Source organism: Peromyscus californicus, unplaced genomic scaffold (assembly GCF_007827085.1).
Source record: "Peromyscus californicus insignis strain IS unplaced genomic scaffold, ASM782708v3 Scaffold_3__1_contigs__length_106647218, whole genome shotgun sequence".
Taxonomy (NCBI): Eukaryota; Metazoa; Chordata; class Mammalia; order Rodentia; family Cricetidae; genus Peromyscus; species Peromyscus californicus.
The window spans coordinates 58866032-58880432 of record NW_026294551.1 but is presented as its reverse complement, the minus strand read 5'-3'; the positions used below and the strand labels follow the sequence as shown (position 1 = coordinate 58880432).

Below are 14401 nucleotides of genomic sequence, written 5' to 3'. Positions count from 1 at the left end.
CTTATGGGAATCATTTCACATCTAAACCATAACATTCCTTGCCCCATAGGCTCATGGCCATCTCATAATACAAAATATACTCAGTCTGACTTCCAAAGTCCAAAACTGGGAATGGGAAGCTTACTATAACACAGTTCACAGCAGCTGAGTTACATCAGCCTAGGTATCCATCAGTAGAAAAGCAGATAAAGAAAATGTGCTAAGTATACACACAATGGAGTCTTATTCAGCTATAAAGAAGAATGAAATCTTGTTGTCGTAGGAAAATGGATGGAACCAGAGATTGTGTTAACTGAAATAAGCCAGACTAAGAAAGACAAATGTCACATGTTTTCGCTCATGAGATCTAGATACAAACTATATGTGAACACAGAAGCAGAACTATTGGAGGTAAACCAAAGGAGGGTGCAGGTGAGGGTAACAGGTGCATGAACACGGTCTGAGTTCACAAACCCACTGTTCTGTGCAGCTAGTGAGCTGCAAGGGTATGCTTTCAGCTGAAGATGCACACCTCAGCACTCTCTGAAGCTTGTTTTTGACTTAGCCTTCAGATTTAATGGCAACTAAGATGCTTAAAACAGAAAGAAATCACAAAGTGACCATCTTTCTCTATGAAACCTTCTAGAACTTGTTACCACTGTGGTTTAACAGTGCAACTCTTCAACAGAGTAAGTGCCCATATGACAACACTAACCCTCCCAGCGCCTCCCCTACTCGACACCCGAGTCAGATTTCAATTTTCTAAATGGGCAGGATGCAGCAGGGTTCTTGGCCTGTTCCGGCTTCTACTGCTGCTTGTGGTCCCTGTCATCTCCCTGCCTAGTAAACCCTTACCCACCTATACAATCTGCTTGGACAGAAACAAACCCGCTGGAAACACAACACCTAGCCAGTAGACGCTTAAATATTTACCCATAACTATTTGCAAACCCACCTTTCAGCACCTCCCATTTGTAAGGAACATTGCTGAGTGGCTTTAATACATTATACAATTAAAATTCTGAAATGATGTATTTATGGTATTTCCTCCCTTACAGACGTGTAAACTATCTCAAAAGGATGAAGAAAAACCACCTAAGACTTTACTGGTGAGTAAATGTCCAGCTAGAATCTCAAGACGGGAACCCCATGCAGGCTTCCTGGAGAGACCCAAAAGATCTGATTAGAAGTGAGATGGGCAGGTCAGTCTCCCATGGTAGTATGGAACAGGTAAGCTGAGAGGCAAGAACGGGCTGTCACTATAGTACACTGCCTTAGAAGCAGGCAGAGTCGGGGCCGAGGGTAATATATAGACTCAACGGCCTCTTGTGTAGGTTAGGAAAACAACCAACGACTGGAGGTGGTATCTAGGGAAAGTAGCTGGCAGCTCGGAGTGACATGAACTGCAGTGGAGGTGGAGGAAGACAAAGGGACAATTAGGAGCTGCAGCAAAAAAAAAAAAAATAATAAATAAATAAATAGATAGATAGATAGATAGATAGATAGATAGATAGATAGATAGATAGATAGATAGATAAATAACAGGGGGCTGGAGAGATGGCTCAGTGGTTAAGAGTACTGGCTGCTTTTCCAGAGGACCATAGTTCAGTTCCCAGCACCCATAAGGCTGCTCACAACCCTCTGTGACTCCAGTTGCATGGGTTCTGCCACCCTCTTCTGGCCTGTGGACACCAGGCATGCAAGTGGCACACGCAGGTGAAACACCTATACACCTAAAATTAGAAATAAACAAATCTCAAAAAGCGGTGGCCCTGGATGTTCCCAGCCTGAATCAGAATAGCAGTTGTAGAGGGGAAGCACATTTTAGAGGCACTGCAGAAGGTTCTCTGGCTTACACTCAGATGCTTGACTAGGGCTGAAAGAGACTGGCCTCTCACTGAGGAGAGAATCCTGCTACTGTTCCTGACAGGGACAGGATGATAAGAGAAGTGGACCCATCAGCAGACCAGACGTGTTCAATGACACCGCACAAAGAAGAGCCTGCTGCTGACAGGGGCCACTTCTGAGGCTGACCTCCTCAGGTCCCACTTCTTAGGTGACATCTGTATGGCTGTAACCTTCTGATACTTATTCTTAATATGTCAATAGCATGATGCCCAGACCTCTTGCAAAAATCACAAGGCTTTAGAGATGTGGTGAGCTCTTGCTTAGCCAGAACATGTCTTCATGCAGAATTAGACTCGTGCTGTTAGTTACACCACAGAATTCCTGCTAGACTCTATCACACTCACTATGTCCATTCAACACCCCACCCACTCCCAGCAAAGAGAGAATTTCCTTTAAGTGGGTTTGGTCACTAAGGAAAGAAGTTTTCTAGTTCACATCCTTCACCCTAGATTTTTGGTGTCCGTACCTTTAGAGAGAAATGAAATCATTCTTTCCGCCATCCATCTCTATGCTCAGAGCCTTTATTTCTGTTCATCTGATGAGACTCTATTTGCCACTTTCTGTCTTCAAAGGGCACCTGGTTTAGCCTGATCACAGCTTGCCATACTGTCCCTTCACCTCCATCCAAGAACAGGGTGCAGGTCTTCAGTGTGCAGGGGACCAGGACACTCTTAAACCAGCTGTCACACAGCTGGGTCTAACTCTAGCATCGGATGCTCACAGGGCAGTCCACACAATAAGCATCACTATTATGGTCTAATACCCAACTAGATGCAAGAAGATTGATCTAACACTGGAATTAGAAGGAGAAACACTTCCAAATATCCTTGGAGCAATCTAGTCCAGAGCCCTGCACACACAGAGGGACAGAACAGGGGACAGAACACAGAGTAGCTGATGTCTCCACGTGGGCTTAGACTATGTAGCACAGTGCAGCTTCCTGAACTCAGGTACTGCATTTTAAAAGCATGGTGGCTATAAACATAGTAAGCATAAGGAAACAGGCAGGATAAACATCTACTTTAATTCACATGAGATCAATTTTGCATAAAGGTTACAATGTAACACAATCCACAATTCTGTAGAAGCAGAATTCAGAATATCCCAGTGGGAATCCTAATAAGAGGAAAGAAAATTCTTGAGTTTCAACGTTTGAGGGAGGTAATAAACACAGCTCAGTAGAAAAACAAAACAGTCTCAAAAAACCAGGTACCTGTGAGTTTGATCTTGGACAGTCGAGCCAAAATGCCGGGCAGGTCGTCAGCGTGAAGCTTCATCTCTTTCCACTGCTTCTCTTCCTTTGTCTCTTTGGCTGTGTCTAGAGAACGCTCCACTACGGAGGCGGCCTCCAGCTCCATCAGCTCCTCATTTGGCTTCGGGGACAGTGGCAGGTTGGGTGTTGAAAGAGATGGCAGCTCGTCCACTTCTGCCCTGGCCTGCCCTGAGGACGTGTGTTCAAGGAAGGGAGAAGTCGCTGGTTCTGGCTTGGGTTTGACTCGCTGGCTAAGGCCTCTGTGCAGCTGTGTGACATACTAGATGGACAGACAAACAGCATGTATTACTAAAAACGAGGATGTCGCTTGGCAGTTTTCACTGCTTGCAAGAGCGTACTACGACTTTAACATGGCTAGCACAGCACGCACCTACGATGTGGGTGACACAGACATCAGCACTGAAAGATACAGAGATAAAATTAATGCACGGGCTATGCCTTTAAATTTGTGGTTTAGAAAAATCTAGGAATCTAAGTTCCTGCAAAGAAGATACTGTCGTTCACTGACCTTCCTGAAGGCAGGACTTTCTAATCTAAATACCACAAAACTGTCTCCAGATAGCCAAGGTCAGCTATGGACCACCTGAGCTCTTAAGCAAACAGCCTTGAGGGGAGCTCACTGGAAGACTAACAGGGCTACTCGCGTTGCAGTTATGTGGCAGTGTGGGATGAGGAAAGAACACATTTTGGAGTCAGCCCCTATCACTGATGGACAAAAACTAGTAATTACTAGTAACGTTATGAGGGTCCTTATTTTTCCTATTAATACATATTTCAGTTAACTTTCACAACAGTATTTAAAGGTAGAACATTATTTATAACTGTTTTATTTATAGATGAGGACACCAAACTTCTAAAATTGACAAATACACTGAATTTTAGTAAGATTTTACATTAATTAAATTCTAAGTTAAAGCAGGTGTTTTAATGAAAGGGTGAGATGTTTCTAAATCATACTGGACTATGATTTGCTAGTCTGCCAGAGCAGCACTAGGAATTTCCAGCTGTATTACTATTCGACGACCCTTTTCTAGAAGATCGAGTCATCATGTTGCCACAATCTCATGGTGTATCAACACAGACACAGGCCTGTAGGAAACTAGACAGTCAGTGCCACTGTGAAAGCACTAGTAAGTTACAAAATCGTTAGTCTGCTCAGGGGTGTGTGTGTGTGTGTGTGTGTGTGTGTGTGTGTGTGTGTTCACATGTAGTGAGGGTACAAACACAAGTCATAGGTCAGTCTTCAGTGTCTCTCCTCAGGAGCCATACATCTTTTTTTTTATTATTTAAGATTTATTTATTTATTATATATACAGTGTTCTGTATGCATGTATACCTACACGTCAGAAAAGGGCATCAGATCTCATTATAGATGGTTCTAAGTCACCATGTAGTTGCTGGGAATTGAACTCAGGACCTCTGGAAAAACAGCCAGTGCTCTTAACTTCTGAGCCATCTCTCCAGGCCAGTCCATCTTATTTTCTGAGACAGTCTCTTGCTGGGCTGTGGGGCTCACCGAATGGGCTTAGCTGGCTGGCCAGCAGGTCCCAGGGCTCCTGTTTGCCTCATTGGAACTGAGGTAACAAGCGCTCACTACCACACTAGCTCTTTTATGTTGGCTGTGGGGATCGAACTCAGATCCTCGAGGTGGCAAAGCAAGCGCTTTACTGACTGAGCCATTCTCCAGTCCCTCAGAGGTATTTTTAAAGACCTTTCAAATGCACCAGTGGTCGAAGAAAATAAGATCACACTGTTAACAAGGACTTCTGTCTTACAGACATATTTACATAACTTCAAAGAATGTATAAAAGATGCATCACACAAGTTCAGCTTTTCCTAATTTTAGCCTGGTCGAAAGATGCCATAAGTTTTCCATCTTTCTCCAAACTTAATCAATAAATTCAAGATCATCTATTTAACCTCAAATGCCAGAATTATTCTGGTTTCAGTTAAGAATAATCAAAACAAGAGATTAAAGTTTTTGGATAAACTTAAGAGAACACTAAATAAAAGACCCTTTCAAACAGTACTTCCTAAAACTTTTCTTCTGACAGAATCTCCGCAATTCCCTCACCCAGAGAAAAGCTGAGACGCAGAGCCAGTGAAGGAAGACGTCTACTTACCATACGCTTGAGGAAGCTCCAGTGCTGGACCATGACCCACTGATTGTTGACACTCCTGAACAGATGCGTGACCCTGTGGGGCAATTCCCGTAGAGCTCGTCTCTCTAGATACCAGACACATCCTCCCACCGAGCCTGTGACAGGGAGACAGAAGAAGGCATGTTGAAATGGCGGCTGCTCACTCAATAGCGCCTACATCAAAGCCAAGCAAGATGCTGCTGTGTGAGGCTGGTCTCCAAACCACCTGATTCCAACCTGGGGATAAATGGCACTCATCAGCGCTAGGCTTAGGTCAGGGATGGGAAACGTCACTTCCACATCACTCTGGTTACAAGAATTCAGGAGACTACCACACTGTAGATGTTTTTGAGAAGAAAACACAACGCAATGAGTTCACTTTTCATAAAGTAGAAAAGGCAGCGTCCATGTTTTCTCACTGAACGCCGGTAAACTCAAATGAAGGTTTACATTTCCTTTGCATAGTTAAGATAACTACAAGGAAGGGAAAATGACTTCCAGTAAAATATGACTGTCGACCCAGTTAGGAATAAGCTGCTTCTCTATTGCATCCAAATTTGAATTTTAATCACTTTATTAAACCTCTCAAATCAAGAAATTCAGAGCTTGTCTCAGGCATCATCCTTGTCCAGCATGGGCCAGAATAGACACTGCAGATCTCCCTTACTTACCCTCTAGGGTCCCAGCATGGGACAGCATAGACACTGCAGCTACCCCTCACTTACCCTCTAGGTCCCCAGCATGGGATAGCATAGACACTGAGGCTATCCCTCACTTACCCTCTAGGTCCCCAGCATGGGATAGCATAGACACTGAGGCTATCCCTCACTTACCCTCTAGGTCCCCAGCATGGGATAGCATAGACACTGAGGCTATCCCTCACTTACCCTCTAGGTTCCCAGCTGATCTCTTCTAAAGTGTCTCCTCTCATGGCTTCCACAACCTAAAGTTTCTCTGTGCTGTTTTCTGCTTCTTAGTTTCCTAGTGTTCTTCAATTTTCTATGTATTGTGTAGTTTTTTTCATTGAATTTAAGAATTCCCTGCTAGAGGAAGGCTTGTAATACTCAAGAACCTACCAAACCTACAGGGCTCTGGAAGCTGACAAAGTATTAGGATTGAGAAGGCCTCCTCCCTGGGGTTACATAGGCAGGAAAACAGACTCAAGGTAAGACATGCAGGTCACACCCGCCCCTCTCTTTCTATTCCTACTCAAAGACTCCATGAGCTCAGACTGAAGCAGAGTCAAGCAGTTAGAGTGAAGGCAGCCATCCTGCTTCATGCATCTCCTCTTTCCCAACCCATGTTTCACAGGTTGTACCCCTTAAGCCTCCCCAAACAGCACCACCTCTTGGGACCCAGTGTTCAAATGCCTGTGCCTATATTCAAACCACCACACCGAGCATGTATTTCAAACACAAAGGTGCACATCTACTTTATCACAGCAATACTGCCTTATGACCTTCCAACTAAACACACTACACACTCCTGGATCAACTTTATTCCCACTGTTTCCTTGTATGCAATCTACGCTCTACCTATCAAATTTTCAGTCTCTTTCACTATTCTATCATGTTATGTTATGTTTTATGATGACACTTTTTTATTATTTTTTAATTTTTTATTTAGTCTTCTCTCATATATTACATCCTGACCACAGTTTCCCCCTCCTTCTTCTCCTCCTAGTCCCTCGCCCTCACTTCCCCTTTCCCCCAAATCCACTCCCCCACTGTTTGCCTTCAGAAAAGAGCAGGCCTCCCAAGGATATCAACCAAACATGGCATAACAAGTTACATTAAGATGAGGCACATCCCCTCATATAAGGCTGGATGAGGCAACCAACTAGGAGGAAAAGGGTCCCAAGAGCAGGCAAAAGAGTCAGAGACAGCCTCCGCTCACACTGCTAGGAGTGCCACAAGAACACCAAGCTACACAACCATATGCAGAGGACCTAGGTCAGACCCATAGAGGCTCCCTGATTGTTGTTTATAGTCTCTGTGAGCCCCTGTGAGGCCTGGTTAGTTGATTCTGTGGAATGTGTTCTTGTGGTGCCCTTGACCCTCTGGTTCCTACAATTCTTCCTCCCCTCTTCCATAGGTTTCTCCTAGTTCTGCCTGATGTTTGGCTGTGGGGGATCTGCATGTGAAGACAGCACTTTTTTTAAAATGATTTACTTATTTTTTATGTCCACTGGTGTTTTCCCTGCGTGTCTGTGTGAGAATGTCAGATCCCCTGGAGGTAGAGTTACAGGCAGTTGTGAGCTGCCATGTGGGTGCTGAGAACTGAACACAGGTCTTCTGGAACAACAGTCGGTGCTCTTAACTGCTGAGCCATCTCTCCAGCCCCACGACAGCACTTCTTAATGCACACTGTTCCCATGTGTTATAGAATGCAGTCCTCTGGACAAAACAGCCTCCATCTGCACCAGACCAGCTTTGCCTGCTTGCAAAAGTGCATCAGGATCCAGTTTGCTAGCTGTTGACATTCCTTCATAGATGAAGGGTTGGGGAGGGCTTGGACTCTCACCTGAGATTCCAGCCACTCCTCACAACCATTTGTTTGCAATTATACCTTAATTGCATGTGGCCTCAGGACGTAGAGGTGCTGGAGTAACCGGCTGGGAAAGGTTCACTGAAGGGGCTCCATGTGGCTATGGAGAAGCCATCCTCCACACTGGGTACAAACTTGAAAGTGCAGCTGCTTTGAGATCCCCCACTCCTACCAGTAGCCCCCCAGCCATGCTCTACAAGCAACCCAATAAACACACTGGGTCCCTAGGGCGAATGCTGGTGGAATCATAATTTGGTTTTTCATTAGGACCTTATGATGAGGGAGTAGGCACTGCTTCTGTCTCCCCAAGGAAAGAAAACACCATCAACGTAGTTTAGATCTTTGATGGCAGTCTCTCCTTTAGTCACCTCTGCTACCACAGCTACGGGACGCTTGCCAGATAATAAAGTGAAATGATGTTTGGTGACTGACAAGCCCACATAGCCTTCCTGAACTGTGAGAATAAGCTGCCTCTGGAAATACAAGGCCATTATCTCACAGTAGAGGGGAGCCAACTGGCACCGAAACCACATCCTCAAACCACAATTATGACACGCTCACTTTCAAATGGATGGAGACGTGTTTGCCTGGGAACCACTTGGGAAATTCTTCCAAGATTAGGTGGGCCAACCTGAAATTCTGCAGAATGGCAGTAATAACAACCACTGTGGGGGAGGGGGTGGGGACACAGCTTGGAACACCGTATTTGTAAATAATGCCTGCACTTGGTTTAGTCAAAGTGTGTCACGTGTTCCTGAACAAATACCTAGAAAATGAAAGCTACTTCAGGCCTGGGTAAGCACATGTACACTTTAAGATATCCAGGGCTTACACAGATGCATTAAAAAATCTAGAGAGATGATCCTAACACCACTGTTCACTATTAACACTAGACTGCATCTGCGGGGCTTTTTAAATTAGCTAAGGAGACCAGTGGCTTGAAAGTTCCTGAAGCTTAGTTAATGGAAATGAAAATAATTTGGGCTTTTATAAGCAAACTCGGAAGTAACTACTAAGGCACCTAACAACCCTAATGATCCTAACTGCCAACTCTGCCCATCAAACTTCTGAGTGGGATCTTTCATATATTCACACAGATAAGATTTTTCTGAAGGTATGCTCAATTTTAGAAACTAAGCTATTAGTTCCACTCCTGGGACAAGAGGGTCATATGCAGCCTATCTCCTACACGGTGGGACTCAGGAATCAAAATAGAATTGCCCTATAAGGAGCTGATATATGGAACAGAAAGGTGGAAAGAAAGGCTTCTCTGAGGAAGATATATGGGAGAAGCTTCCATGCAGAGAGGGTAGTCAAGCACTAAGAAGAGAGGAGCCCTCTGAAAATGAGGACCAAGGGTCAGGATCTCAGACCACTCACAGCAGGAATTACAGAAAGTAACAAAGAAGTGACTCAAAAAGACTCAGAACACCCCCTGTCCCCCCAAACAACAAAAAAAAAAAAACCCACAAACTTTTCAGTATGGAAAATAGCAGTCATATAAAAACAGAGGTATCCAAGGAGTCTCCAAGACCCCCCAGCTTCAACAATTACCAAGTACTGCCTAACCTTGCCTCTTCTACCCTCCCTTGTACTTGCTGCCCCATTTTATGAGCCAGAAGGGACCTTTGAGATCATCTCACTCAGTTACCTCATTTATAGACAAGTAAATGTTTCGTTACAGAAAAGTCAAATGATCTGCACTGAGATCACACAAACCCACGGGTGAAAAGAACTTCCTGGAAGCACCATGGATCAACACTGTTAGCTAGACACCGTGGGCAGCTTGCATGTGACAGTGAGGCCTACAAAATACTTCTGGGGTGTGAGAAGGTAGTTCTTGACTTTACTATATTGTCCCTAATATGGACCAACTGGCCATCATCCACGGATACCAGCAACAAAACCAATCTCCTCCTAATATTTCTACCAGAACAATCTCATTCATTCAGCAATGACTGAGTATGGTCGATGTACATAGGAACTGTACTGGGCATGAGGGATACAATGGTGAACTAGAGAGACAGGCAATCTCTACCTTCACGAAGTATGTATCTAATTAGGAGAAACATACTAAAGTGTTGTACATCTGTGCAATTGCATGTGTGAACACTTACAGCATGTGCTAACCATGATAAACTAATGTGATATGAGAAAAGAAGGATGAAGGCTCCTAGTTTAGGTAGAGTGCAGAGGTTAGCCTCTCTGGAAAGGTAAGACATGAGACCTGTTCAAGAATTTGTGATATAAACATTTGTCAAAAGTCCTTTTAACGGAAAGAGCCATACTGATGGTACAGAGCTAAGTCTCAATGGGATTCAGTCTGCAGTTATCATTATCATGGTTATCATGGTGACACTTCAAGCTGGAAGGCAGCTCCTTAATGGGGGCAGGTGCGTCTCTTGTCATTACAAGGCAGTGGCTAGGAACCACGGCTCTCACATGCCTGAGGCTTGGGGAGACCCCAGGTTTACCCGGCCCTCCAGCTTGCACTGTCTGACACCCCCAAAGAAGCACGAGACACCCAACGTTACGGACCACCTAGCCTACGGTACAAAACTGGTCCACATCTCCGTGGCCTCGTCCCTTCAGGTTACCCCAAAGGTCACCTCCCCGGCAGGTGACAAGCCAAGGGCTTCCAAGGTTGCAGCCAGCCCGGAACCACGGTCTCGCGCGTGGCCAATAGAAAAGAATTCTCCCACGATCGTGCCCGGTGGGGTACAATACCTGTGAGGAGGCGCGAGGAAAGGGTGTGCGGGGACGCAGCCATAACGCACCGGTGCAGCTGTCCCCGGGAACCCCGCGTCCTCTCACCGGCTCCTGGGCGCCGCCATCTTGCTGGACCGCCCTATGACTGAGGCGGGACTTCCTGTCCGTCACTTCCGGCTCCCCGCCGCCACTGAAGCTAGGCTGCGGGAGGTTGTGGAGGTGCAGAGCTGGTGCCTTCACCTGCGCCTCTGGTGCTCCGGGCCGAACCTGGGTGCTCCCCGAATCCCCGGAGTGCGCCGGCGGAAGGGCGCGTCGTGGCGGGGTTAGGGCTGCGATTCGGTCCCGGCCGGGGCGTCCTCTGAGCTTGAAGCCTCATGAATTGTCAGCCAAGCTGATATGGCACAGCCTCCGGCTTCTCGGGTTGGGGTTTGGTAAGTAAAAGAACGAGGAAGACAGGAACTCCGTAAAAGAAGAGCAGAATCTGCCTTACAAGGGCAGTTGGTGCCTGCTTTCGGCGATGAGGTGAGATCTCTGTGGTTCACCTCAGGTGCTAGGCAAGGGGCACTGAGACAGGAGACTAGCCGATTGTGTAGGAGCTCTCACTGTACCTCTGCGTTGAAGAGGTGGTCTTTTTGAGAGTCAGCCTGAGAGAGATAAGGTAGAAAACGCCACAGAATGAGGTTAACATTTCTGTGAGGTTGGCTTTCTGAAGGAAGGCTTTAGAGAGCCAGCTTGCTGCTCAGTGGGAGGAACTCTGGTTTTTCCAGCTTCCAAGGAAGGCAGAGCCGAGAATGGGATTGTTCTCTGTGGCCAGTCACAGTTCCTCACTGTGTCCCCATCAAATTAATGCTAAACTAAGGAAGAAGAGAGTGGATTCCTGGATAGTAACTGAAAAGTCAGTAACAACTTTGTGCATCCCACTGTTTTGCAAGCCTTTTGAACATGCCCTGTTCTGTGAAATATCATGAAGTGCAAGCCTTAAATACACAAAACAAATGCACAATTGGGGGTTATATTCATACCAACAGTGTTTGTTTATTCTTAGATGAGTCAGGCCTTCTGCTTTGCAGCCATCTTGGCTAACTAGACCTACCGTTCCTGGACTGGTTGCCTTCAATGACATTGAAGGGTCTGCCTTTTTAATTATAAATTAGTAAGCCTTTTGCAAACTAGGCCTCAGATGCCCAGTTGGATGGTTATGATATGGAACCCCAGGGCTGGAGAGATTGAATGATTCAAACAATAGAATATACATTAGTGTTTCATATATATATATATATATATATATATATATATATATATATATATATATATATATATATAACATATATATCACATATATATTCTTAAAATTCATGTTATAAAACCGAAAAGTGGTAGGCCTGCATACTCCCTAAGATGGCTATAAATTAAATCAAGCAATAGCAGGAATTGGCAAGTTTGTGAAGAAATCTGAATCCTGGTACATTGCTTATGGGAATATAAACTATTGTAGCCACTCTAAAAAACAGTTGAGGTGTTCCTCAATAAGTTAAACACAGTGCTACCTCATGACCCAGCTGTGGCTTTTCCAGGTACATGCCCAAGACAAATGACAGCATTTGTTCACTCATAATATCCCGAAATGGATAGAACCTAAGTGCTCATCAACTGATTATACATATGCTGTGGTATATCCACATAGTGTCTCTGTTTGCCATATAATGAAAATAAAGTACAAAGACACACTACAACCCTGAAAACAGTGCTAAGTTAGAGAAGTCAATCACTAAAGACCACTTACTGGATGGTGTCCATGTATGTGCAAATTCCAGAATACTTCAATCGCTAAAGAGAGAAAGTAGGTAAGTCATTACCTAGGGCTAGTAGAAGGGGTAGGGAGAGAAGAGGAGTGGTTGTTAATGGGTACAGAGATATTTGAATAGAGGGACGATGAAAATATTAAGTCGATTGTGGTGGTAGTTGTACAACTACTCTGAATATGCTTACAATGGTAGTGTAGACAGTTGATGTCAATTTGTCAGATGTAAGATCTTTTATGAAGATAATGGGTATTATTTTCATAGAAATATGCTAAAGACTGTCCAACTCCCTCAGTTTTTGTTGTTCATCATGATAGCTTCTCATTAATAATATGTTTCCCAGCCTCTGCTTAGTATCTCCTGGCAGAAGTGTGTCTCCCGTCTGCAAAGAAGACTTACAATAGGGATAGTAAAGAACAACTGTATTGATGGACATGAATGGGAGTGGTTCCTTTGTTCTCCTGGTACTAAGGGTTTAACGAAGGCAAGCACTCCTGAACTCTGCCTCCAGCCCCACACTGATTCTTTGAACAATTAAAAAAAAAAAAAAAGCAGCATCTTGAGGAGGTGCTTCCAGGAAGTACAGGCAGATGGGAAAGGAAGAAGAGAAGCTATGCCCTTCTCCCTGTGCCACTCTTGCTGCATCATGGCCCTCATGGGCAGAGCTGTTCTGGGCACCTGCAGCAGTGTGGTTGATCTGTCCCCAGCTCCAGGCACAGTACAACATGGTAGCTTTGTAGATTACTGGTGGGAGTTCTTAGAGTAGGTGTTCTACTCTTAAGGGATTGGAATTTACAGCCTCCTGTGAACTTGACCACCCAACTCAGCTCCTCAGAGTTCCTCCTTGTTCCTCCAAGGTGATTGATCACATCAGGGTAGGATCATCCTTTGGGATCATTCCAGACAGATAACTTCAGTTGAAGTCTTCAAGCACCTTTTACTTTGCAGCTTTCCAGGGCTCAACTCCGTATGTGACTTTTAGGGTACTAAATGTGAAAAATACAGTTATTTAGAATGGGTGGGTTGGCAGGAATATATACTGAGTAAGTTCTCTCCAACTTGTAACCCTTGTAATAAACTGACCCTGACTATATTGAGGGAAGCAAAATTCCCAATACCAAAGAAGAATCATGATTGCTTTAAGACAGCACAGTTTTATTCATCCTTACCTGTCACTCGGTTTTCTAGAGTTCCCAACAGTAGGATGTCTGTGTCGCGCAGATAGGAGAAAGAAAAAAGAGAAGCCTGCTGGTGAAGCTGTGAGGAAAATTTTTGTTTACTGTTGAACTGAACGTGTAAAGGGGGGTGTTCTTTCCACCTTGCTTCTTTTATTCTCAGGAATCAGGGTTGAGATTGAAAACTCCTGATGCCGAGACAGCCATCTTGAAGCTCTGCGGTCACAAGCCTGAAAAGTATATAAACTTCAGTTTCTTGCACCCTGGGTTATGTACTCAGTGAATGGCTGGCCTAGGGGGCTGAACAACGTGCGTTAGAGCTTGCTGAAGATACGTGAGACCGAGACAACTGGGACTGTGGCAGCGCTCCAGAAAGGAAGCCACACTTAGTGAAAATAAGACAAATTCAAATAGAGGGACTTTTTTTTAAGTTATTATTATTATTATTATTACTTTTTTTGAGATACAGTCTCAGTATGTAGCCCAGGGCTGACTTTAAACTTGGTGCTTCTCCTGCATGAGCCTTCTGAGCACCATGATTGCAGTATGCACCACCAGGTTGTGGTGGTGACTATTTCTAATATAAAATAAATCTCTAATGCTCTAAGTAACACTAAAAATAAAAGGCCATTTTGTATACATTTGTTTCCTGCTGTGTTTTTTGCTGTTTACTGTGCACCCAATCTCCTTTGGTGATGGTAAACATCTGGTTTACCACATCAGGAAGGCATTCCTCTCCTTGTTTGTCCTTCTCAGCATCTTGGACCCCAGTGAAGTAGATAATGAAACATTCCAAGCAGAGAAAACAAATCCTATGTTTGAGAAAACATAACCTTAAGAACATGCTTAAAGACTAAGTTTTTTTTA

General features: G+C 44.5%; 1 protein-coding gene and 1 long non-coding RNA gene across 2 annotated transcripts in view; one reads left to right on the top strand and one right to left on the bottom strand.

Moving 5' to 3' along the window:
* Positions 1 to 10709, bottom strand: part of LOC128121902 (protoheme IX farnesyltransferase, mitochondrial) — a 119386-nt gene extending 108677 nt beyond the window's left edge. Inside the window, exons 1-3 of the mRNA XM_052756977.1 lie at positions 10576 to 10709; positions 5284 to 5417; positions 3101 to 3419 (exon numbers count right to left, since the gene is read on the bottom strand). Coding sequence (XP_052612937.1) covers positions 3101 to 3419; positions 5284 to 5417; positions 10576 to 10618 — 496 coding nt within the window. The 5' untranslated portion in view covers positions 10619 to 10709. The remainder of the gene's footprint in view (positions 1 to 3100; positions 3420 to 5283; positions 5418 to 10575) is intronic.
* An 86-nt stretch (positions 10710 to 10795) lies between these two features.
* On the top strand, positions 10796 to 14173 carry LOC128121903 (uncharacterized). The gene is made up of 2 exons (XR_008222285.1): positions 10796 to 11079; positions 13698 to 14173. It is a non-coding gene; the product is annotated as an uncharacterized LOC128121903 (long non-coding RNA).
* Positions 14174 to 14401: the final 228 nt, after the last annotated feature.